General features: G+C 47.2%; 1 protein-coding gene across 2 annotated transcripts in view; it reads right to left on the bottom strand.

Annotated features, from left to right (window-relative positions):
- The window catches only part of PLBD2 (phospholipase B domain containing 2), a 28,020-nt gene extending 7,314 nt beyond the window's left edge, over nucleotides 1–20,706 (bottom strand). Inside the window, exons 1-5 of one of the 2 annotated variants that reach the window (XM_033408778.2) lie at nucleotides 20,315–20,706; nucleotides 9,581–9,674; nucleotides 7,306–7,464; nucleotides 5,409–5,509; nucleotides 4,976–5,190 (exon numbers count right to left, since the gene is read on the bottom strand). In XM_033408778.2, coding sequence (XP_033264669.1) covers nucleotides 4,976–5,190; nucleotides 5,409–5,509; nucleotides 7,306–7,464; nucleotides 9,581–9,674; nucleotides 20,315–20,604 — 859 coding nt within the window. In that variant the 5' untranslated portion in view covers nucleotides 20,605–20,706. The remainder of the gene's footprint in view (nucleotides 1–4,975; nucleotides 5,191–5,408; nucleotides 5,510–7,305; nucleotides 7,465–9,580; nucleotides 9,675–20,314) is intronic. The other variant, XM_004281461.4, reaches the window with a different exon arrangement.
- Between the last annotated feature and the right edge of the window lie 5,954 nt (nucleotides 20,707–26,660).

The raw sequence follows: 26,660 nt of genomic DNA, 5'->3' as shown, positions 1-26,660 counted from the left end.
CCTGCAACCACCATTCTACTCTCCGCTTATAACAGTTCAACTTTTTTTTTTTTTTTTTTTTGGCCGTACCACGCAGCTTGCGGGATCTTAATTCTCCAACCAGGAACTGAACCTGGGCCCGCAGCAGTGAAAGCACAGAGTCCCAACCACCAGACCGCCGGGGAATTGCCTCGAGTTCAACTCTTTTAGATTCGGCATGAAAGTGAGGTCATGCAGTAGTTGTCTTTCTCTGACTTATCTCACTTAGCGTAATGGCCTCCAGGTTCACCCATGTTGTCGCAAATGGCAGGATTTCCTGCTTTTCTCGGTTGAATACTCCATTGTGTGTGTGTGTGTGTGTGTGTGTGTGTGTGTGTGTGTGTGTGTGTGTGTGTGTGTACGTGTACATTTTCTTTATCCATTTGTCTGGCTATGGACATTTACGTTGTTTCCATATCTCAGCTATGGTGAATACTGCAATGAACATAGGAATGCAGACACTTCCTCAAGATTTTATTTCCTGGAAGTGAGATGGATGGATCAGATGAGAGCACAGGCTTTGTGGGGAGGAGACCTGGGCAGAATTCCGGTTCAGGCCCTTATCAACTGTTTGATTTATGTCAAGTTACTTAGCCTTTCTGAGCCTTTCTGAGCCTTATCTGCAAACTGGGAATAATAATCCTTCATCCCACACAGGGCAGTTGTAAAGATTTAATTTATAAGATCGTGGAGGTAGTTTCTAGCACAACAGTGGGTACCCAGTAGGCCTACAATCAAGGTTACTGCGTAACCAGACCAGCACTTGTCAAGGGATGGACTTTTGGTACAAAGTGTTCTGGGGTGGGGATGAGGGCCACTATAGGGATGAGGGGATGGACCAAAGGAGCTATTTCTATATAACTGATGAATAGATAAAAGTAAAAAGGGCAAAGTCATCATGAACAGCTAAATGAACAGCTAAAACTGGAACAGCTAAAACTGGAAGGGAAAACAACCAACACCAATGGTGGTTTTTCAGGGGCTGGTGGCAGGGTGGGTTACAAGTGATTTTTATTCCTTCCTTGTGCTCTATTTTCTAACTTCCTACAGTGAACATGTATGACTTGATTAATTTGTTTTAATTATTGAAAATTAGTCTAGAATACAAAAAGAAATAACACAAATATCCATCAATAGATGGATGGATAAACAAACTGTAGTATCGAAATATTAGGCAGTCGGAAAAAGGAATGAAGTGCTAACACCTGCTACGACATGGAGAGGCCTTGAAATTATGATGCTGAGTCAAAGAAGCTAGTCGTAAGAAAACCACCATTGTATGCTTCCATTTTTATGGGATGTCCAGAACAGGTAAATCTACAGAGATAGAAAGTAGTGGTTGCCAGGGGCTGGGAGGAGGGGGAAAAGGGAGTGATTACTCAGTGGGTACAGGGTTTCCTCTCTTGGTGATGAAAACGTTTTGGAACTAGACTGAGTGGCAGTTGCACAACACTGTGAATGTACTAAATGCCACTGAATTGTTCACTTTAAAACAGTGAATTTTGTATGTGAATTTCACCTCAATTAAATAAATAAATAAAACTAGGAAAAAAACCTTTTTTTTTTTTTTTTTTGGCTGCACTGTGAGGTACGCAGGATCTTAGTTCCCTGACCAGGGATCAAACCTGTGCCCCCTGCAGTGGAAGTGCAGAGTCCTAACCACTGGACCGCCAGGGAATTCCCTTAGAAAATTTTTCAAAATTAGTGCAGGTTTATATGAAGTTCTAGAACAGGCAAATCTAACCTCATGGGAAAGAAATCAGAAGAGCGGTTGCCTGGGGAGAGGGGTGGAGGCTAACTGCAAAGGTCACAGGGAACTTTCTAGGGTGACGGAAATGTTCTATATCTTTATGGAATGGTGTTTACATGACTGCATGTTTGTCCAAACCCATCAAATTATATGCTCTAAATGTGTATTTAAGCTATCCATCAATAAAGTGAATTAAAAAAAAAAACAGAACAAACTTAGTCCGGGACATCATTTATCACCCAGCAGAATGGCAAAAAAATGTGAAGTGAACGATAATACCCAGTGCTAGCAAGGCTGTGGGGAAAGACAACATATTCACAGAATGGCGGTGGGAGTGTAAATTGGCCCAACCATTTTTTGAGGCAATTTGGCTGTTATCTATCTAGAAACTAAAATTTTAATTATACTCATCTTTTAACCCAGCGTTTCCACCAGGAAACACATCTGGGGGCCCACTTGCTTGCTGTAGTACTGTTTGAAACAGCAAAGACCTGGGAATTCCCTGGCAGTCCAGTGGTTGGGACTCCTTGCTCTCACTGGACAAGCCTCACGGTGTGGCCAAATAAAGAAATAAATATTTTTTAAAAAGAAAGAAGGGAGGGAGGGAGGGAGGGAGGGAGGAAGGAAGGGAGGAAGAGCAAAGACCTGGAAATGGCCCACATCCTCAACTGGGGACTAATTAAAATTTAACGTCCAGGGCTTCCCTGGTGGCGCAGTGGTTGGGAGTCCGCCTGCCGATGCGGGGGACACGGGTTCGTGCCCCGGTCCGGGAAGATCCCACATGCCGCAGAGCGGCTGGGCCCGTGAGCCATGGCCGCTGAGCCTGCGCGTCCGGAGCCTCTGCTCCGCAACGGGAGAGGCCACAACAGTGAGAGGCCCACGTACCGCAAAAAAAAAAAAAAAAAATTTAACGTCCAGCTGTTAAAAGGTGGACCGAACATGACAATATCAAAAGCTCTCCAAGGCCGGCCGTGGAGCAAGAGGAACAAGTGGCAAACAACCCATATAGCATGATCTCATTTATGTTTTTTTTAAAAAACCCAGAAAGCAAACTTTTTAGGGCTGTGCAACTATTCTGTAAATACTGTAATGGCGGATACATGCTATTGAGCGTTCATCAAAAATCCATAAAATTCTACAAAGAGTGAACTCAAATGTAAACCATGGACTTCAGTTGACAATAATGTATCAATATTGGTTCATCAATTGCAACAAATGAACCACACTAATGCAAGAGGCTAGTAACAGGGGAAAGTGGGAAGGGGGATATATGGGAACACTCTGTACTGTCTACTCAATTTATGTCAATGTAAAATTTTTCTAAGAAATAAAGTCTATTAATTTTTAAAAGGTCCATATATACACACATATAAATGCATCCCCCCAAATCTAGATAGATCCAAACCAAAATGGCATCAGTGCTTTCCTCTTAGGAGAGATCTGGAATTTGGGACGAAGGGATCAAGGGAGATGTCTTTCTTCATCTCTGTTGCTGGAATCTGTGCCAGTGAGGATGTATTTACATATAAATAGTATAATAAAAATATTGATAAGTTAAAACAAATGGAAAAGTGAGGTATGTTTTTTAAAAGTCTGAAAAAACATAACCAAGTGTTTGCAGAAATGACCTTTTGTAGGATGTGGGGTGTTCCAGTGACTTTCATTGTGTGTATGTGTGTTTTGCCGCATTTTCCAATTTTCTATAACATACATGTATGACTTATGTAGGTTTTTCAGATATTAAGATGATGGTGGATACACAGCAATGGGAACGACAGATCTGCAGCTACAGAGGACAACGTGGATGAAACTCACAGACGTTACACTGAGTGGAAGAAGCCAGGTGCAAACAAGCTCATGCTGCATGATTCCACTCGCAAAACACTCCAAATCCATCGAGCCTAATCCAGGCTGTGAGAAGCCACTACGGGCTGGGCACAGTGCCTGGAAAGGGACAGGAAGGAAGCTTCTGGGGGCTGGGCATGTTGTCTCTCTGTCTGGATGCTACACACACAGGTGTGTGTTCAACGTGCAAAAATTCCAGCTGTACACTTATGAGGCGCACTTTTCTGTACAAATGTCAATTTAGAAGTTTAAATTTAAATTAACGGGCATTAGGTTGTTTCCGAACCACTAATGCAGCTGACAGCCACGTACACAATCCCCTTGCAGAAATAGAAATGTTTCTCCAGGGACAGATCTGAGCCAGAGGGCTGCTGGATCACAGGCGAGACAGATTTTAAATTCTGTTAGACGCCAGCTGGGCTCCTCTTCAAAGTGGCCGTGCCAGATCCCACTCCCGTTAGCAGTGAATGAGGGTATACGTTTCCCCACCCTCTCGCCACCTCCTGGCAACATTAATTTTTTTAAGTTGGGCCAAGAAGGAGGCACTGCAAACATCTGGCAGTGGCTACCTCTAGACTTAACACTGGGGCCAGGAATGACGGGCACACTATCTGGCACTTGGGCCTTAGTGGCAAGGTTTTCACATTTGACAGGAAGAACATATTCATCCATTCCTGTGTAGCTGTTTGCAAAAATGGCTGTAACTCTCCCCATGCTTGTATCCACGTCATCTGCAATGTGATTCTGCAGTTCCTTACATCACATGGTCGGGTCTATTTCCCCACTTCTTGAATCTGCACTGGTCACTTGACTTGCTTTGAGCAACAGAATGCTGTGCCAGTTTCAATCAGCCCTCGAGAGGCCTCCCACACTTGCCTGCCCAGATGTCACATGAACAAGCCTGAGCTAGCCTGTGGGAGGATGAAAGACCATGTAGCCCAGCTGTCACATCCTCCCAGATGACAGCCAACCCCCAGACGTGCAGACGAGGCCATCCTAGGTCAGCCAGCTCACCCCAGCTGACTACAGAAGCATCGGTGAGGCCAGCCACAATCAGCAGGCTTGTCCCAGAATAACAAAACCACCCAGCAGACCAATGGACATGTGAGCAAAAATAAATGGCTATGTTTTAAACCTTTGTTGTTTTAAGTTTGGGGTGATTTGTTACACAGCAGTAGCTTACTGATACGCCTTGTGAGATAAAAATTAAAAGGAAATAGACATGTTAAAAATAACATGAACTCTTAGACTGGCCTTATGGTGACCCCAGTGTATACGGGGCTGAGGCCCATACCTCCCAGTACTATGCCCACTGTGTACCCACATACATGCTCACACACAGACCCACCCACATCTACCCACCTTGGGGCCCTTCTCTGAACTGGAACCAGTACTTTTTCATGATGCGCAGCATGTACTGGTAGGAGTGCCAGGTGTTGTGGGCGACCAGGAGGTCACTCTGGCCAGGCAGCAGCTTGATGAGGGCAGAGCAGGAGCCAGAGCCCGTAGTGTGCTTGGTCTTGGTCTTATTCAGGGCCAGCTCTAAGTCTTCGAGGTCTCCAGAGATCTGCAACAGGCTGAGGAGGGTCAGAGTGCCGGAGGGTTACCATGCCTGCTGGGAGCACCATTACATACCCATTTCACAGAAGAGAAAGCTGAGGCACTGGGAGGTTGGGCGACCGGTCCGAGGCCATGTAGCCAGGAAGTGGCAGGGCTGGTATTGGAACCCAGGTCTGTCTGACTATAGGTGTGCGGCACTTCCCCCTGCCCTGTCCACTCTGGGGGTGGCACTTACAGGAACCCCAAGGGTTTGACGGTGAACTTCCCAGTTGGAAAGGTCACACTGCCTTCATAGCTGTCCTCTAGGCCTTTCAGCTGCAGGAGGGTCAGCCGCACCTAGGGGGAGGGGGAGGGGGCAGGGGGCAGGGGGCAGAGGAGGGTGAGGCCTCTCCCCCAGGCTCATGCCTTCTGCAATGGGAGGGGCTTCAGCAAGGGAGGCTCAGGTGCACCCTCTAGGCTCCAGCCAACCCTGACCCCCCCCATAACCACCACCCACCCCTCCATGCCAAGCACCCTCCTGCCATCATTTAACTATATCCTGTAGCAACCCCAAATCACCCCCCTTAAGAACCCAACTCAAATCCACCTCCTCCAGGAAGCCTCCCAGCCTGCCCCGGCCCACTGCTGGCTGCTCCCTGTTCTGAGTTTTACTGGCTGTGCTGCTGGCTCAGCAAACTTGTGTCATGTGGTTGACTTCTCCCCACTGTCACTGTCATTGTTCTGTAACCATGGAGTATATCACTGTGTCCCCCACCGGGCCTTGGCCTGTGCTGGGCATACACCAGGCACTTAGCAAGCATCCGTAAGATGGATAGACAAAAGGACAGATGGATGGATGGATGGATGGTGGCTACTGAGTTAAATGAGAGAAGGACGGAGAGAAAGGCAATCATCTAGATGGACAGGAGGGTGAAGAGAAGGATAGATGTTCAGGCAGGTGCTGAAGTAGATGGATGGGACCAGATGGATTCACTCCTTCATCTGTAAATACTCAACAAACCTTCACTTATAAAGCGCCTACTATGTGCCAGCCCCTGTGCTAGGTACTGGGGATACCACAGTGGACAAGGCAGATGTGGTCCTTGCCTTGTCCTCATGGGGCCCAAGTCCAGTTGAAGACAGAATCTGAATGCCTCACAAGAGGGCTACAAAGAAGTGCAGGGAGGGGACGTGGAGGTGAGGAATGGTGGGGGTGAGCCGGGCAGAGGGGGAGAAGGAAAAGTGTTCCAGGCAGAAGGAACAGCACACTTTAAAGCCCTGAGTGAAGAGGTAACATCTTGTTCAAGGAACTGGGAGGAGGCCAGGGAGGCTGGAGCACAGATTGAGAAGGCCAGTAGATGAGGCTGGGGAGGGAGAGGGTGCAGGGGGGTGTTGAGGCCACATTAAGGAGTGTGGGCATCACCCTGGGGAACTGGGCAGCCCCTGGCGAGATGTACGAGCAGCAGAGACAGAGCAGAGGGGATGGACCAACAGATGGACAGACTGAGAGGTGCCTAGGCTCTGGCCAGAAGGAAGAGGTGGAATGAAACAGGGAACTTGGTCCGTCAGGAAGATGGCTAGGCAGGTAGATGGGAGGGTAGATGGACAGACAGGTAGATGATGAACAGAGAGAGAGACAGGCAACCAAATGGGGTACGTCAACAAGGCGGGTGGATAGAATACCTGACAACTAGGCTAGGATGGGCACGTCGGTGACAGATGAATAAATGGGAAGAAGAGAGTGAAAGATGGATAGACTCGTGGGTGGGTGGACGAATGTGCTGAAAAACTAGATGGATGGATGGATGGATGAATAGATGGATGGATGAATGGGTAGATGGATGGAGGGGTAGGTGGGTGGATGGACAGATGGATGTATGGGAGGGAGAAAGGGAAGGATGGACATGGAGGGAGGGAGGGAGGGAAGACTGGATAGATCTGTGGATGGATGAGTAGATGGATGGGAGGATGGGTAGGTAGATGGGTGGATGGATGCGGGAAGGAGGGAGGGAGGGAGGGAGGAAGGGCTGGCTAAGAGGGGCAGGGGACAGATAGGTTGGCCAGCTGGAACAGTAGCAGCTGCAGTGGTAGCAGGTCCCCAGAGCAGACCCAGCCTGCTGCCCCAGCCCTCTGAGCATGGGGGCCATGCCCACCTGGTGCCAGTAAGCAGAGCCATTGTTCAACTCCATCTCCTTCTGCATCCACTCCAGGTTGGCCTCCAGGAATTTCTTGAGCCTCTCGCAGTAACTGACTTCATACTCGAAGGGGCCGCAGTAATTCACCACCGTGTTCATCCAGTGCATATAGATGAGCTGTAGGGTGGGCGAGGACAGGGGCGGGGCAGCAGGGCTGCGCTCTTCCCTGAGGACCCCACTGGCCCCCACTCGGGCTCAGAGTCCTCACTCCTATCCAGGTCTCCAAAGAGTCGAGGAGCTCTGGTGAGGACACCTCCGCACCTCTGCTCACACTGGCTTCTCTCACCCAGCCAGCTCTCACCCCCACCAGGGCCCAATGCCTCTGGATGCCTCCCTCCTCTGAAAGCCGTCAGCACTCACAGTCTGTCCTAGATTACGCCTCCTCTGTTACTGGGGACCGCCACCCCCATCTATACATGTATTCAGTCACTCAACTACCTTTTTTGTTTTTTGAGCACCTACTATGTCCTGTCCTGAGCACTGAGGACACAGCAGTGAACCTGGCAAGAGAATCCTGTGGCAGTTCCACCAGCCCTCAAGAGGCTGTCCCCACCTCCCCACCCCGATGTCACATGAACAAGCTGGGCCAGCCTGCTGGGGGGTGAAAGACCATATGAGCCCATCGCCCCGTCACCCCAACAGACGGAGAGCCTCCCTCGGGGGCTGGTGTGCAAGCTCAGAGAGGTAACGTGGGCAAAGCCCCTGGCACGTGTGTCTGGGCTTCCTCATGTGAGAACCACGTCGGGCCTTGCCTCAGTGTTCCTGGATCAGGCTACGGGGCCCTTGAGAGATGGAATCTTGTCTCAAATACTACCAAGCACCCAAAACACATGGCCTGACCCAGTGTCTGACACCTCCCCAGACACCGAGGTCCCAGGAGGGCATCTCAAACTGCAGCTGGATGTCAGAATGAGGAGAGGGAGTTTATTAAACGCTGTCACACTGTACACCGTCTCCTGTGATGTGCTCTGTCCCTCTCACCACCATGCATCTCACACCCATCCACTCTGCTCGTTCATTTTCACTGCTCTATGATTCTGCACTGTGTGACACTACTGCAATCCGGTTACCCGTGCACCCACCAGTGACGTTTGAGTGTGTTTGCCTCGGGGCTGCTTTGAACCCCTTGGGTCACCTCTAGGGTACACACCTAAGGAGTGGGGCCCCTGGGTCCTAAGGCATGTGTGTATTCAACTCTACAAGTTAACGCCAAATTACATTCCAACGTGGGTGTCACACCTTCACGCACAGTGTGGGAGCATGGCCAGCCCACCGCGGCCTCACCCACTCCTGATGCGGTCTGCCTTCTGAAATCTGTGATTATCACTTTTAAAAAGCCCAAAAGCAGGTAAAGCAAAATAATATGTTGTTTAAGGTTTCATCACATGTAGTAAAACTAGTTTAACCAAAGGAAGGGAGTGGAAATAACTCAAATGTTCACGCACTGATGAAAGGATAAAGAAAATAGTCTATCCCTACAATGCAATATTATTCGGCCATAAAAGGGAATAACGTACTAACATACACCAGAACAGGGAGGAACCCTGGAAACAAGTTAAAGAAGCCAGCCACAAAAGACCACATATTGGATGATTCCCTTCATAGGAACTGTTCAGAATAAGCAAATCCGTACAGACAGAAAGTAGATGAGCGGTTGCCAGGGGCTGGGTGGAGTGGGGAAAAAGGGAGGTGACTGCTAACAGGTATGGGGTTTCTCTCTGGGGTGATGAGAGTGTTCTGGAATCAGATAGTGGTAGTGGTTGTGCAACCTTATGAATATACTAAAAGCCACTGAACTGTACATTATAAAATGGTGAATTTTATGGCATGTGAATTCTATCTCAATATAAATGAATGAATGAATGAAAGGGAATGACAGCCACCACATGTAGTGTGGTGGGTGTCTCTGGGGTAGGAGAGGCAGGGAAATGGGGTTGAAAGGGGGCTTCAATGGTTTTAGTAACATTCCAGGGTTTAGTTTGGGTGGGTGTTCATTTTATTACTAAGCTTCGTAACTTGGAATGTGTTGTGTAGTTTTTATATGCATCAAATAGCACCCAGTGTAAATTTTTAACAAATACATGCGAGCCTTTTCTCCCCAACTACATGGAAGGCTGGGGGTGGGAGAGCCCCCTCTACACATATCTCAGAACCCTCCAAAGCTCCCTGGGAACACACTTGATGGGCGGGGGAAACCCCGGGGTCCCGCGTCTGGCCCGCATCTGGCCCTTACCTCCTCGGACACGGCGGCCTCCACCACGCCCGCTGCGTAGGCCTGCAGGCTATCGTTGTAGTGGCCGTTCGTGTGCAGCTCCAGAAAGGCCCACCTGCAGGGGTAGGAGAGGGGACACTTGGTCAGCGAGGGGGCGAGCGTGAAACGGGCCCTCAGCTCGCCATGCACCTGTCTGCAGTTTTAAACCATAGAAAACAACGCAGTGACGAACTGCCATTCACATGAATGTCTGTCGGTCTGTCTCTGTGCACGTGTCAGGCTAAATCCCTAAAAGAGGAACTGCTAGGTCAAAGGACACATGCATTTTTAATTTGAATAGATACTGACAAACAGCCTCCCCCAGGGCTGTACTAACCTTCATTCTCCGCCCCTCCCCCAGGATAATACCAGCTAATATCTACTGAGGGTTTCTTCTGAGCCAGGCACTGTTCTAGTCACTTCCATATCTATTAACTCATGTACTAGTCCTCATGACAATCCCACAGTCCTGCAAGGCAGGCACCGTTACTGTCTCCATCGTACAGAAGGGGAGGTAGTTCAAGCAGAGTTACGCACCTGCAGTGGTAGATGGCATCGCAGCCTCTTCCCCCCACGTCCATGCCTTTTGCTGGGTGGCTTTACATCCCTCCCACCACTGGCCAAATGTCCTTCCCTGTCCCCTTGATTAGGGCTCAGTCATGTCACATGACTTGCTCTGGCCGATGGAATGTGGTAGAAGTGACTTGTCTCAGTTATGAGATTAGCCTTCAAAGGGCCTCCCGTGTTCCCACTTGTGTCCCTGCTATGGCCACGAGAGAAACATGCCCGGCCAGCTCGCTGGTCCCAAGAATATGAGAGACACATGTTGCTGACCAGGTCTGCAGAACTACAGCATGAAGCAGAGCTGCCCCAACTGCTCCAAGGATCCATGAGCATAAACGGCTGTCATTCCAAGCCACTGAGTTTGGGGGCAGTTTGTTATGCAGCACTGTTGCCCAGTACTAGCTGATATACCAGAGGTCACAGAGCTAAGAAAGGGCAAAGCTAGGATTCAACTCCAGGCAGGCTGGCTCCCAGGAAGCAGACTCTGATCAGGAGGTCTGGGGTAAAGCCCAAGACTCTGTATCTCTAACCACCTCCCAGGTGATGCCTGGGGTATATACTGCATTTCTACAACATACGAACTCCTGTCTGTGCACTTCCCTGCTTAAGATCAATCTTTTTCATCCTTACTAAGGTGACAGTTGAAAAATTCAATCACGTAATTATAATCCTTTAATGAGTTAAGTTACATATATTTTCCTATTTCTTATTGGTCATTCATAGTTCTTTGGTTCATGTCCTTTACTCATTTTTCTCTACCGTGGTTTTTTTCATCTTATTATTATTTTTTGGCTGCACTGTGGCTTGCGGGATCTCAGTTCCCCAACCAGGGATTGAACCTTGGCCACGGCTGTGGAAGCACCAAATCCTAACCACTAGACCACCAGGGAGTTCCCATCGCCTTTTCTTATTGGTTGGTGAAATTCTCTATATACATGTTAGCCCTTGGCTGGTCACTAATATTGAAAATACCTGTATTTTAATTGATTTTTGCTTTTGTTTTTGCCATATGGTAGTTTTCAGTTTTGTCCTGTCAGTCTTTCCTTTATGGTTCTGGATGTCATCCTTGCTCCAAGTACACAAAGAATATTCACCCAGGTGACTCTGTAACTAAGGAAAACACTTGGAAGGCAATTTCTATTAAGAAAATGAGGGCAACAGAAGACACTAATGAGACCTTTAAGAGGCTACACAACACGGAGAGCCAGGCTCAGCCAGGACTGTCTCACAGGAATTTGGCTAAAAAGTCACCAAAGAGCTCCAGGACAGGCACAGCTCTGCCCTAGAGAAGACACAGGAGAGGAAATGACTATCAAAATACTCACACCCGATAGTTTCGGCAATCAAGCTTCTTTGAGCACCTACTGGGTGCCAGACACCAAGGGTATACTAGAATGAATATATGTAACTGCTATGACGAGAAAAGGAATAAAGTACCCTGAGGAGGTACGCTCCTGCTGCTACTGAGTGAAATCTAGGAAAGCTTCACAGAAGAGGTGACAGCTGCTCCAGGTTTTGAAGTTTAAGTAGGAGCTTGCAGGGAGAAGGGGGGTTGAGGGGGAGGAGAGGGAAAGTAAAAGAAGGAAGCCTGAGCTCTGAGAGTTCCAAAGCAAAGAACTTGAGCTACAAGATAAAATGGAGCTGTGGGGACTGATAATGAGGCCCTGCTACGGTGGATAACAATAGCCCCCAGTGCTAAGCACATCACATGTCTACTTCTCTCTCTAAATTCTCCCAAAGACCCTATGACATGAGTTTGATTCTCCCAATTTACAGTTGTGGGACCCGAGGCTCAGAGAGGTGAAGTCAGTTGCCCAACAGAGCTGAGACTAACATCACAGAGCATGATGTGCTCTGAGGCTCTACCTTAACTGAGTTTTGTGGGGGATTGTTTTGTCCTTGAAGGTGAAGGAGTTAGTTCTTATCAAACAAATCTAAGAGCCATGAACTTCCGGCTAATGACTCACATATAATCACAGATATGGACAGAAAAACACAAGAGACTAGAATAAAGGTCTTGAATTTCAAGGAGAGTGGAGGACAAAGAGAGTCTGGGATTGTGGGTCCCTCAGGCATCGTTTGAATCCCCAGGTCTCTCTCTTATCAACTGTGTACCTTTGGGCAAATTGCTTAAGCTCTCTGGGCCTCAGTTTCCTCACCTGTAAAATGGGCAAAGCGATTCCCACTTCAGAGGGTTTCCATGGCAGGCGCCAGAAGAGAACTCACGTTTTATACTCAGTAAATGTGTCTCATCATGAACCTGAGAGGGGAGGTTTGGAGCAATCCAGTAGACTTGGTGATGGGAAGAAATTTAAAACAGGGTACAGAATGTAGTTCCCCTTGTGATAAAAAAAAAAAAAAAAGCGGGGGAATCAAGGGAGAACATACACAATTTACATAAAACCAAAAAGGCTGTTCAGATGCCAAGTCCTGGTTATAACTGAGAGGCCAGTGGCCTTCCAGACAGCGACTGCTTAAAAGCTCTCCTTCTGCAGGGAGCAGGCGCAGTCAAGGCCACAGTGCTGAGGCCCTGAAGACAGGCAGCAGCTAGGAACTCACCCTGGGACCGGTGCTCACACAGCCCTCACGGATGTGTGTGAGCATCCTTGTTCACAGCAGCATTTTTTTTTTAACATCTTTATTAGAGTATAATTGCTTTACAATGGTGTGTTAGTTTCTGCTTTATAACAAAGTGAATCAGTTATACATATACATATGTTCCCATATCTCTTCCCTCTTGCGTCTCCCTCCCTCCCACCCTCCCTATCCCACCCCTCTAGGTGGTCACAAAGCACCGAGCTAATCTCCCTGTGCTATGCGGCTGCTTCCCACCAGCTATCTATGTTACATTTCGTAGTGTATATATGTCCATGCCACTCTCTCACATTGTCCCAGCTTACCCTTCCCCTTCCTCGTATCCTCAAGTCCATTCTGTAGTAAGTCTGCATCTTTATTCCCATCTTGCCCCTAGGTTCTTCATGACCATTTTTTTTAATATTCCACATATATGTGTTAGCATACTGTATTTGTTTTTCTCTTTCTGACTTACTTCACTCTGTATGACAGCCTCTAGGTCCATCCACCTCACTACAAATAACTCAGTTTCGTTCCTTTCTATGGCTGAGTAATATTCCATTGTATATATGTGCCACATCTTCTTTATCCATTCATCTGTTGATGGACACTTCGGTTGCTTCCATGTCCTGGCTATTGTAAATAGAGCTCACAGCAGCATTTTTGACTAGAGCTGAGGAAAACAGGACCCTCCCAAAACATCCAATGTTAGGGGCCTGATACAATAATCTATCCATATATGCGGTGGGCTTCTAGAACCATGTGGCAGACCGCCGTGTGCTGATGAGATGTCAGACACAAAGTTTTTTTAAAAAAAATAAGATTAGAGAAGGACAAACGGTAGACTCAGGATAACCCCATGTACAAAAACATTACACGCACACACATACCAGTACGTGTACACATGTATGTATGTATGTACGTTTAGGCCTGTTTATGCATAGAAAATTCTAGAAGAAAGAACTAACAGTGGTTATATATAAAAAGAAAGAGTGGGGAGCGCAGTTTACCTCCCACATTCCACCTCACCTTTCTAAACTTTCTTACCATGGAAAGTTAAGCACTTGTGTAATAATTACAAAGATTTAAAAGAGAGCAGTGTGACTCTTTCAAGCTGGACAGAAAGGAAAAGGATGAGTGGAGAGTGACAATTCCCCCCCTGACCACCCCCCACCCCCAGCCAGGCCACAGTACGTTAAATATGGAATTAGTCACTGCCCTTGTTGGAGAGAGTGCCTTCTGCATTCCTCTCTGAACCGCCTTATTCCAAAGGGCGATTGGGGTGATTCAGTTTGGATGGAGTTTGTGCACTTTGCTCGAGTTCTCAGAAAACCTGGCTATGTAGGTGTCTGCCTATCTTTCCAGAATACCTTGGAAAGAGAGAGATTCCCATTCATGAGGGAATTTCAGTGCTAGAGCCCCTCTGGCTGATCTCTGAAGATCCCTCTGTTGCCTCGGGCCCTAAGCCCTAATCAAATGATGTTCTTCCAGGCCCCTGCAAGGCTGGCGCCATCCTCATCCCGGTGGGGTGAGGCAGCTGCCGACAGCCACCTGTAGGAAGTGTCCGGGCAGAGATCTGAACCTAGATCTCTCTGATGTTAAACCTGAAACCCTGCCTCATACCACATCTCCACGCTCTCCCAGCCTCAGCTTCCCCATCTGTAAAACGGGAAGGCTTGGACATCAGCAAATGGCTTCTGGAATCCCTCACTGCTGTGCTGGCTGACAACTTTGGGAGACTCTACCCCAGTCTCTGGCCAAAACAAAACAAAAAAACAAACCACTGGAAAGAATGTGTTTCTAAAGCAAAATGTCCCCATTAGACGGTTCTTCATTCAGAGATCATGTCCTTCCTGCTTGTTTGGTTCTAAAATAGCTCATCTTTTATTAGATGAAATGGGCAGAGATCAATAAATATTGTTCTGGTTTGTTTTTAATGCACTTGCTTGGCAAAAATTAAAAGTCGGCTGCACTGAATCTACTTCCCCCAATTTTTTTTTTTTTTTCTGGAATGTGTATGGGCCACACTGTGGTTTTACGTCAGGGACAGCTAATACCTCTGAGATGACTCCAGGATCTAATGAAGAGGCCACGTTTGGGAAAAGCCAGACCATTCTTGTGAGATGAGCAAGGGGTCACAAATCTCCCCTCGCCATCATTGTCCCTTCAGTGTATAGTGTGGCCTGGACACCCGCTACTATGCGGGATGTACCACCTCATCTGTGGCTATCACTCCTTTTCCATTCTTGATGGTGTAAGTTTATCTTTTGTGACTTTTCAAAGAAACAGTTGGATAACTAATAAGAACCTGCTGTATAGCACAGGGAACTCTACTCAATACTCTGTAATGGGCTACGTGGGAGAAGAATCTAAAAAAAAAATAGATATATGTATAACTGATTCACTTTGCTGTACATCTGAAACTAATACAAAATTGTAAATCAGCTATACTCCAATAAATTTTTTTTTTAAAAATTAAAGAGAGAAGAGAAGAGCTAACACCCATCCTTCTCAAACTCTTCCAAAAATTGCAGAGGAAGGAACATTCCCAAACTCATTCTATGAGGCCACCATCACCCTGATTCCAAAACCAGACAAAGGTACTAGAAAAAAAAGAAAATTACAGACAGATAACACTGATGAATATAGATGCAAAAATCCCCAACAAAATACTAGCAAACAGAATCCAACAACACATTAAAAGGATCATACACCATGATCAAGTGGGATTTATGCCAGGAATGCAAGGATTCTTCAATATATGCAAATCAATCAATATGATACATGGTATTAACAAATTGAAGAATAAAAACCATATGATTATCTCAATAGGCACAGAAAAAGCTTTTGACAAAATTCAACACCCATTTATGATAAACACTCTCCAGAAAGTGGGCATAGAGGGAACCTACCTCAACATAATAAAGGCCATATGCGACAAACCCACAGCAAACATCATTCTCAATGGTGAAAAACTGAAAGCATTTCCTCTAAGATCAGGAACAAGACAAGGATGTCCACTCTCACCACTATTATTCAACATAATTTTGGAAGTCCTAGCCATGGCAATCAGAGAAGAAAAAGAAATAAAAGGAATACAAATTGGAAAAGAAGAAGTAAAACTGTCACTGTTTGCAGATGACATGATACTATACATAGAGAATGCTAAAGATACACCAGAAAACTACTAGAGCTAATCAATGAATCTGGTAAAGTTGCAGGATACAAAATTAATGCACAGAAATCTCTTGCATTCCTATACACTAATGATGAAAAATCTGCAACAGAAATTATGGAAACACTCCCATTTACCATTGCAACAAAAAGAATAAAATACCTAGGAATAAACCTACCTAGGGAGACAAAAGACCTGTTTGCAGAAAACTATAAGACACTGATGAAAGAAATTAAAGATGATACCAACAGATGGAGAGATATACCATGTTCTCGGATTAGAAGAATGAATATTGTGAAAATGACTATACTACCCAAAGCAATCTACAGATTCAATTCAATCCCTATCAAATTACCAATGGCATTTTTTACAGAACTAGAACAAAAAATCCTAAAATTTGTATGGAGACACAAAAGACCTCAAATAGCCAAAGCAGTCTTGAGGGAAAAAAGCAGAGCTGGAGGAATCAGACTCCCTGACTTCAGACTATACTACAAAGCTACAGTCATCAAAACAATATGGTACTGGCACAAAAACAGAAATATAGATCAGTGGAACAAGATAGAAAGCCCAGAGATAAACCCACAGACCTATGGTCAACTAGTCTATGACAAAGGAGGCAAAGATATACAATGGAGAAAAGACAGTCTCTTTAATAAGTGGTGCTGGGAAAACTGGACAGCTACATGTAAAAGAATGAAATTAGAACACTCCCTAACACCATACACAAAAATAAACTCAAAATGGACTAGAGACCTAAATGTAAGACCAGACACTATAAAACTCTTAGAGGAAAACATAGGAAGAACACTCTTTGACATAAATCACAGCAAGATCTTTTTTTGATCCACCTCCTAGAGTAATGGAAATAGAAACAAAAATAAACAAACGGTACCTAATGAAACTTCAAAGCTTTTGCACAGCAAAGGAAACCATAAACAAGACAAAAAGACAACCCTCAGAATGGGAGAAAATATTTGCAAACCAATCAACGGACAAAGGATTAATCTCCAAAATATAAAAACAGCTCATGCAGCTCAGTATTAAAAAAACAAACAACCCAATCCAAAAATGGGCAGAAGACCTAAACAGACATTTCTCCAAAGAAGACATACAGATGGCCAAGAAGCACATGAAAAGCTGCTCAACATCACTAATTATTAGAGAAATGTAAATCAAAACTACAATGAGGTATCACCTCGCACCAGTTAGAATGGGCATCATGGAAAATCTACAAACAACAAATGCTGGAGAGGGTGTGGAGAAAAGGGAACCCTCTTGCACTGTTGGTGGGAATGTAAATTGATATAGCTACTATGGAGAACAGTATGGAGGTTCCTTAAAAAATTAAAAATAGAACTACCATATGACCCAGCAATCCCACTACTGGGCATATACCCAGAGAAAACCATAATTCAAAAAGACACATGCACCCCAATGTTCACTGCAGCACTATTTACAACAGCCAGGTCATGGAAGCAACCTAAATGCCCATCGACAGATGACTGGATAAAGAAGATGTGGTACATATATACAATGGAATATTACTCAGCCATAAAAAGAAATGAAATTGGGTCATTTGTAGAGACGTGGATGGATCTAGAGACTGTCATACAGAGTGAAGTGAGTCAGAAAGAGAAAAACAAATATTGTATATTAATGCATATATGTGGAACCTAGAAAAATGGTACAGATGAACCGGTTTGCAGGGCAGAAATTGAGACACAGATGTAGAGAAGAAACGTATGGACACCAAGGAGGGAAAGCAGCGGGGGGGTGGGGGGGGTGGGGGGATGAACTGGGAGATTGGGATTGACATGTATACACTGATGTGTATAAAATGGATGACTAATAAGAACCTGCTGTATAAAAAATAAATTAAATAAAATACAAAAAAAATAGATAAAGAAATGGTTGGGTGGTATTTATCCATTTTACTGGGCTGGGCTTCTGCCTGTTGGGTGGTAGATTTGGGTTGTTTCCCAGTTTCCTAATAGGTTAGTTCCCTCTTATTGGTATTCACTTCCTCTCCCAACTCGAAGGCTATTTAGGTCAATCAGCTTGTTGGGGGGCATCACGTCAGAAAAGGAGGAAAAGGTAAGGTTGGAGGGTTCGGCCTCCCCAGGACCAAGACCAGAGCGAGGCTGGAGCAGGTGCTGCCTCTGGGTGCATCTCTGATCCCCTAGCATTAAATCCTAAATGTTTCAGGCTCCATGGGGAGTGTCAGTCCAGAGTCAGATACAGCACAAGTAAGAGGAAAGATTATGGGGGAAGGAGACGTGCAAGTTATCCTGACAATCCCAGGATCTGGTGAAATCTGGGAGCCAGAAAGGAGGAAGGATCCCAATTCTAGGTGAACAGAAGAGTCAAACCATGATTTCCACCCTCCAAAAAATAAGACAGTCACCTGCAAATCAGCGATTTTGTTGCTCGGGCGCCAGGACACCCCAGATGTCTTTCTTACATCTCACTCCTGAGTTCTCAAGAGGGTGTCTTTGAGGGCCTCCGTATCCCTGCTTATAAAATGGGGGCTTCCCATACAGTTTTCCCTACATCATAGTCCCAAATGCTGTCAAACCCACAGGGAAAGGGGCAGACTGGACAGAAAAGATGCTGGAACAGTGAAGTGAGAGCAAGAAGTGTGGAAGAGACCAGGGCTCACTTCTCAGTTTTCCCACCTGCAAAATGGGGGCAGAAGACACGCGCTCCTTTCTCTTTCATTCACTCCTTCCTTTAGTAAATAAACAGAGGTGCTTTCTGTGATCCCCCGAATTTCACTTCGAGCTCCACCTTCAGGAAGGAAACAGGCTCAGAGAGATGAAGTGATTTGCCCAAGGTCACACAGCGCCAGAGCTGAGCCTGGAAGAACTTTCCATCCAGCACAAGCAGGGGAGCCCTCTCCCCACTTCTCTGTTTTCCATAATTGACAGCAACACAGCCTAGCGGGGAAGTGCTGGGGTCAAAGCCCCTCCCCATGCTGAGCCTTACCTCTGTGCCTCCTCCCTAGTATCCAGAGACTGTCATCTCTCTTGGCTCTGCTAAGGGGGGGCCCAAAACATATGAGTCAGCAGAGACTGGGTCACCAGATTCCAGAGTCACGTCGCCACAGAGTTCTGATTCCCTCCACAGACGCCAGCCCACTCTGTGGTTTCCTCTCCCTGGGAGCCTTCCCAGATTAGCCGCACCCAGCTCCTGTGTCTGCAGCAAATCCTCTCCCCACAATCTCTGGTCTGTCTATCTAATATACTCCCAAGTGCCACAAAGCACCAGAACGGGGGTGTCCACAGTGTCCTATGTCACCCCAACACCTGCAGAAATGAATGCAAGCCAGCCAAATGGATGGGGGCAGCAGTGGGAGAAGCCCTGCCTGCTGGAGGGGGTAACGTATTCTAAGCACTGGGATGACCCCAGGATGGGATAGTGCAGGTGGGGGAGGGGGGAGGGGGACACAGGGTTCCCCAAGATTCCCCAACACAGCGTGGATCCAGGGTCTGGGCCTTGCTGACAAGGCTTTGAGGCAGATGTTCCCCACTCCCAGGATTTTCCCTCCTGGCACTGTCTCCCTGACTGAATGGGGACCCCCTCAGCTCTGTGTCCCCATAGCCAAGAGCACCAGGTGAGTGAATGAATGAATGGGCACCAGCCCTGGTACAAGGCCTGAGAGGGGCACCACCCAACTTCCCAGCCAGAGCACATCATCAAAATCCAAGCCACAGATGGGGAAATGAGAGCCCAGACAGGCAGAGCAGTTAGGTAAGAGCCATACAACAGAATGACAGCCTGGGTCCCGGTGATAAGGATAGAGACGGTGACGGCCAAAAATGGAGTGCTTGACTCCATACTAAGTATCTGGCCAAGCGACTTTCCCCTGGACCAGGAGAGAGGAGGGAAGCAAGGAGCAGAGGCCAAGCAATGATACAGTCTGGGTCTTTGTGAATTTAAGGACCCTCTGTTTTCAGACTGGCCTGGAGCTCAAGCTCAGTCCTGCTGCTTTGGTTCTGGAAAGAAGGCAGGGGGGCTGGCACCCATGGGGTAAGCTAAAACCAAGGAAGTGAGAATCTCTCCTGGAGAGCCATTACCACCCCTCTGGTCATGGGGATGAGATGAGGGTTGAGGGGGAGAGTGCCAGCCTACGTGGGGATAAGAGTTACTGTATCACTAGGGAAACAGAGGTACTGTCATCCCTGGCTGAAGGCAAAGGACTGGTCCCCATGAGCTGAGGGATGCTGCGTCAGCCCCACCCAACTACGGTGCAGCAGCCTCAGAGGTGGGACACTGACCCCCAGGGAGACAAGGATGGGACTCTGTCACCGGCAAGAGGCTGGTCCTAGGGGCAGGCGAGGTCCGGAGCCCACGCAACTCCCTCCCCCGGCTGGTCCGCGCGAGATCGGGCCAACCCTTACCCGGTCTCGCGGATGGCGTTGGTAAGGTTGGCCCAGGCCACGGCGTCAGGGTGGCGGCCATCTACCAGGCGCAGCTGGCCCGTCTCAGGGTCCAGGAGCACCGAACGGCAGCGGGAGGCGGGTGGGACCGGCCTCCCCGGTCCCCGGTGACCCCTCGGGGTCGGGATCGCGCCGGTCAGGCCGCTCAGGAACAGCCCGACCAGCAGGGCCAGCACCAGGGCCAGCGCCAGTGCCCGCGTCAGCGCCCGGGCCAGGCGGCCGCCCGGGCATCCATACATCGGGTCCACCATGACGGTGCGGAGCGGGGCGCCGCAGCCCGGCTCACGTGACTACACTCCGCTGCGGAGGACCGGGCCAGGGCTGGCTGGAAAAGGAGGTAGGCGGTGGAGGGGCGGGACTTGGGCCGAGCCCTTCCGGGTGGGCGGGGCCCGGGGGCGGGACGTAAGGGACGGGGCCATCTTAAAGGGGCCCGGCGCCCTCGTCAGCCTACTCAAACCTTGCAGTGGCACGCTTCCTCCTGGCTTTTTATTTTTCAAAAGTTTGAACCTCAAGAAAAGTTGCAAGAATAGTAAAGGATAATAAATATCCATATGCCTGTCATTAATTGCTAATATTTTGTCACATTTTATTAAGTGTCTCTTCATACTTATATGTGATTTTGCTCAACCATTTGAGAGTTAATTGAAGACAGTGACGTATCAACCCTAAAGACAGCAGGTGGTCATATAAGATAAAAGACATTATCCTTCATAACCACAGTACCATTATAACACTAAGGACATTTACCATTTACTTAATACTATTGTCTAATACAGGGTCTTTATTCGAATTTTACCAGTTGTCCCAAAAATACTTTCTCTGTTTTTCTTTTCTTTTGACCCAGTATCCACTCCTCACACAACACACAAGAATAAACTCCTGGGACTTCCCTGGGTGGTGCAGTGGTTAAGAATCCGCCTGCCAGTGCAGGGGACATGGGTTCGAGCCCTAGTCTGGGAAGATCCCACGTGCCGCGGAGCAACTTAAGCCCGTGCGCCACAACTACTGAGCCTGTGCTCTAGAGCCTGCGAGCCACAACTACCGAAGCCCACGCACATAGAGCCCGTGCTCCACAGCAAGAGAAGCCACCGCAATGAGAAGCCTGCGCACCACAACGAAGAATAGTCCCCACTTGCCACAACTAGAGAAAGCCTGCGTGCAGCAACGAAGACCCAACGCAGCCAAAAATAAATAAATAAATTTATTTTAAAAAAAAAGAATAAACTCCTAAATGATGAGCATCTAGGTGTAAAACATGAAACTGCAATTCCTAGATGTATATGTATGGGTGAATTCCTCCATAACTTGTGTGTGGAAAAAAAAGGCCTCTAACTATGACTCAAAATCCAAATGCAATAAAAGATTAGTACATTTGACTACATAAAACTTTCATAACTTTTGCATGTCGAAAACACCATAAGCGAAGTCAAAAGACAAGTGACAAACTGGGAGAAGATATTTATAACATGTATCATGGATAAAGGGCCATTCTCACTAATATATGAATAACCCTTTAAATTTGAGGGGAAAATGTGAAAACCAGATAGAAAAATGGACGAAAACTATGAACAGACAATTCATGAATAAAGATGTTAAAATGATCTTTAGGGGTTTCCCTGGTGGCGCAGTGGTTGAGAGTCCGCCTGCCGATGCAGGGGACGCGGGTTCATGCCCCAGTCTGGGAAGATCCCACATGCCGCGGAGCAGCTGGGCCCGTGAGCCATGGCCGTTGAGCCTGCGCATCCGGAGCCTGTGCTCCGCAACGGGAGAGGCCAAGGCAGTGAGAGGCCCGCGTACCGAAAAAAAAAAAAAAAAAAAGGCAAATGCAGGATCCACTGAAATGCTGCCACTGGGGTGTGCAAGGCACAAACAGGATCTGTCAGTGACTGCAGCCACAGTGAAACTGCTGAGGAGAAGGGCAAAGGAGCAATGTAGGGGCTCAGAAGTTCTCGGTCTCTCCTCAGCTGGGTAACCACGATAGGTTGAATAATGTCTTTCCAAAGATGTCCACATCCTGATCCCCACAAGTGACAAATATGTTAGCGCACAAGGCAAAAGAACTCTGCAGATGTGATTGACATGAGGAGATTGTCCTGGATTATCCAGATGGTGGGCCCAATGCAATCGCAAGCGTCCTTAGAAGAGGGAGGCAGGAGGTCAGAGTGAGGAAAGGCGGCGTGATTGGAAGATGCTACACTGCTGGCCTTGAAGATGGAGGAAGGGGCCACAAGCCAAGGAACACAGTGGCCTTTAGAAGCCGAAAAAGGTACAGAAACAGACTCTCCCTTGAAGCCTTCAGAATGAACGCAGTCCTGCCAACACCTTGACTTTAGGATTTCTGACCTCCTGAACTGTAAGATAATAAATTTGTATTGTTTAAAGCCACTAAGTCTGTGGTCATTTGTTACAGCAGCAATAGGAAATGCATATAGTGGCCTTGGGCAAGGCTTTTTGACTTTCTGGACCTCCAGGACCTCATCCACAAAATGAGAAGAATGATATCTGTCTCCCTTGCCTGTGGGGATACTTAAGACGATAAATGTGAAAAGGCTTGGAGAGTATCCTATAAATGAGGATTGAATTTTCCAACCCGTTTCAGGATACCCTTGACCTCTCTCTCTTTTTTTTTTTTTTTACTGCTGTGGCCTCTCCAGTTGCGGAGAACAGGCTCCGGATGCGCAGGCTCAGCGGCCACGGCTCACGGGCCCAGCTGCTCCGCAGCATGTGGGACCTTCCCGGACTGGGGCACGAACCCGTGTCCCCTGAGCCCTGGACCCGAGCCGTGTCCCCACCCTTGACCTCTCTTACTGGCTGTTAGCTTTGGGGTTGAGAGCTCCCCCTCTTCCCTCTCTCCTTCCACCCCTACTCCCTGCTGGGGAAATCTCCACGGTCACCTGCCTGCAGAGTCAGCTTCTAGAACAGCAGATGGCTGTCCCGGTGTCAGAGGGTTGGCCAGAGCCCAGGCTGGGAGGCCATGGGACGGAACCAGATTGTCACATCAGAGAGGACAAAGGCTGGTGGTGGCCACTTCTTCCTCTGCAACTGGGCTGCCCTGTCTACCTGACCAGCTAGGGTCTTCCAGATAGCCTGTTCATCGTCAAGGGCACTGGGCAAGCCATGAAAGCTAAGCTTGCAAAGGAGACCCAAGCCAACTCTCTACACACTTGGTTTCCTTCATCGGACTCTTGCCTCTACCAAGTTTAAGTCATCCATTGGTTCACTCCTTAGCGTTTATGAGCATCGAGCACACACCAGCACTGTTGGTTGCCTACCCAGCAGTAATTCCTCTATTTTCCCTTGCTACCCAAATTCATCCACCTGGTCCAAGGGATGAGTCTTGATTGGTCTAAGCCAATTCTGGCATCCTGTGTCCCCTTTCCAGTGATTGGTCTAGAGGTGGACATGTGACCTTATTCGGTCCAATTAAACATAGAGAGAAGTCTGCTAAGGGATTCTGGGAAGACTGTCTTCCAGTCTATTCCCAGACTGTCTATTAAGAGAGAGATGGGCAAAGAAAAGACTTCCACTGCTCTGGACAGTATTGTTGTCTGAGATTGTGATTTCTGGAGTTCAGCAGCCATCTTGTAACCTTGAGGTGACAATGCTAAGGCTGAAATGTCAACACATCTAGGACAGAAAAGCAGAAGGATGAAAGAAGCTTGATAGCTGGGATGGGTAATTTTATGTGTTCCCTTGGCCTGGCTATAGTGCCCACATGTTTGGTTATACACCAGTTGAGATGTTGCTGTGAAGGTATTTTTAGATGTGATTAGCATTTAAATTGGAAGACTTTGAGTAAAGCAGATTACTTTCTGTAATGAGGGTGGGCCTCATCCAATCAACTGGAGAGAGAGAGATAAAGAAAGTAAATACGGTAAAATGGTAATATTTGAAGACTCTGAGTGAAGGATATACAATAATTCATTGAATTCTTTGCAACTTCTCTTTAAGTCCAAAATGAATTGTTTAAAATAATTTCTTTTTATCTATTTATTATTTATTTATTTTTGGCTGCATTGGGTCTTCGTTGCTGCACATGGGCTTTCTCTAGTTGCAGTGAGCGGGGGCTACTCTTCGTTGCAGTGCGTGGGCTTCTTATTGCGGTGGCTTCTCTTGTTGCAGAGCACAGGCTCTAGGCGTGCGGGCTTCAGTAGTTGTGGCACACGGGCTCAGTAGTTGTGGCTCACGGGCTCTAGAGCGCAGGCTCAGTAGTTGTGGCTCACGGGCTTAGTTGCTCCGCAGCATGTGGGATCTTCCCGGACCAGGGCTCGAACCCGTGTCCCCTGCATTTGCAAGTGGATTCTTAACCACTGTGCCACCAGGGAAGCCCCCCAAAATGAATTTAAAATAAAAATTTAAACAAAAAAGAAAAAGGGAGCCAGGTACAAACTTGATTTGTTTGATACAAATGCCTGAGCTTTCCTTGGGAGCCCAGGGTTGGAGTACCAGCTCCCAGAAACCCAGAGATGATCTCAGATCAGTCACGGGCCCTTTCATACTCAAAACCAGTCCTTTTTCAACAAAGGTGGCATGAGGATTAATCCCTCTGAGCCGTGAGAATCCTTTGCAAACTGTACAGCATCACATACACACCAGGAGGGAGAGCTGTGGTAGTGATGCTTTTATTACAGCAAATACTCCTTCCCTCATTTTTACTCTGGGAGGATTTGGATTTTCATAAACAGGATTTGCTGGAAGCTATGTGTGCCCATAGGAAGGCAGAATAGGACACTGGCTTCAAATCCTGGCCACTATTTAGTGGCCATCTGACATTGAGCATGCAACTTGAGTTTTCTGTGCTTCCGTCTCACCATCTGTTAAATGGGGATAGTAATATCATATCTCATAGCATTGTTGTAAAACTTAAATGGGTTAAAATATATGTTAAAAAGTGGAGGACAGCGCCTGGCACAGGCATAATGCTCTGGGACCACTAGCTGTCATCATCACCACCATCATCACCAAGATGAATAGGATTGCTGTCAAGATCCTGGGCTGTAGAGAGACACACAACTAAGTTTGAGCCCTTGATGTAAATATTACTGGCTGGTGACATTAAAGTTAGTTACTTGTCCCTCCAACTTCTCTGCCTCAGTTTCCTCATCTGTAAATGTGGATGATGCTAACACTTTCACTTGCTAACATGAGGATTAAATGACGGCAAACATGGAACCCACTTGGTCCGGTACTGGGCACACGTAAGCCTTCACTGAATGGTCAGGAGGCAAATTACCTGGAACACCCATGAGGATGGTTACTATCAACAAAATAGGAAATAACAAGTGTTGGGGAGGATGCAGAGAAATTGGAACCCTTTTGCACTGTTGGTGGAAGTGTAAAATGGTGCAGCTGCGGTGGAAAACAATACAGCGCTTCCTCAAAAACTGAAAGTAGATTTACCAAACTGTAATAGTCAGTCCAGGCTGCCATAACAAAATACCATAGACTGGGGGGCTTAAACAACAGAAATGTATGCCTGGAAATCTAAGATCAGGGTGCCAGTTTGGTGAGGTTCTGGTGAGAGCTCTCTTCCTGGCTTGTGAATGACCACTTTCCCTGGTGGCGCAGTGGTTGAGAGTCCGCCTGCCGATGCAGGGGACGCGGGTTCGTACCCTGGTCCAGGAAGATCCCACATGCCACGGAGCAGCTGGGCCCGTGAGCCGTGGCCGGTGAGCCTGCGCGTCCGGAGCCTGTGCTCCACAACGGAAGAGGCCACAACAGTGAGAGACCCGCGTACCACAAAAAAAAAAAAAGACCGTTTTCTCGCTGTGGCCTCATGGCCTTTCCTCAATGTGTGAATGAAGACCGGGAAAAGAGAGAGAGAACTCTGTCTCTTCCTCTTTTTATAAGGCCGCCAGTCCTATCAGATCAGGACCCCAATATGACCTTGTTCAACCTTAATTACCTCCTAAAAGCCATGTCTCCAAATAGAGTCATATTGTGGGGTTAGGGCTTCAGCAAATGCATTGGGGGAGGGGAAGGAGATACAAGTCAGTCCATAGCACGTATGATCCAGCAATTCCACTTCCGGGTATAGATTGGAAAGAATTGAAAGTTTGATCTCAGATATTTGCACACGCTTGTTCATGGCAGTACTATTTACAATAACCAAGAGGTGGAAGCAAACAAAATGTGGTGTGTACATACAGTGGAATATTACTCAGCCTTAAGAAGGAAGGAGATTCTGACACAGGCTACAGTATGACAGAATCCTGGGGAAGTTATGCTAAGTGAAATAAGCCAATCACAGAAAGACAAATACTGTATGAGGCCATTTATAGGAGGTCCCTAGAGCAGTCAAATTCAT

The sequence above is a fragment of the Orcinus orca genome, chromosome 15, assembly GCF_937001465.1.
Source record: "Orcinus orca chromosome 15, mOrcOrc1.1, whole genome shotgun sequence".
In the NCBI taxonomy this organism is placed as follows: domain Eukaryota; kingdom Metazoa; phylum Chordata; class Mammalia; order Artiodactyla; family Delphinidae; genus Orcinus; species Orcinus orca.
This window is presented reverse-complemented; position numbering and strand designations above follow the sequence as displayed.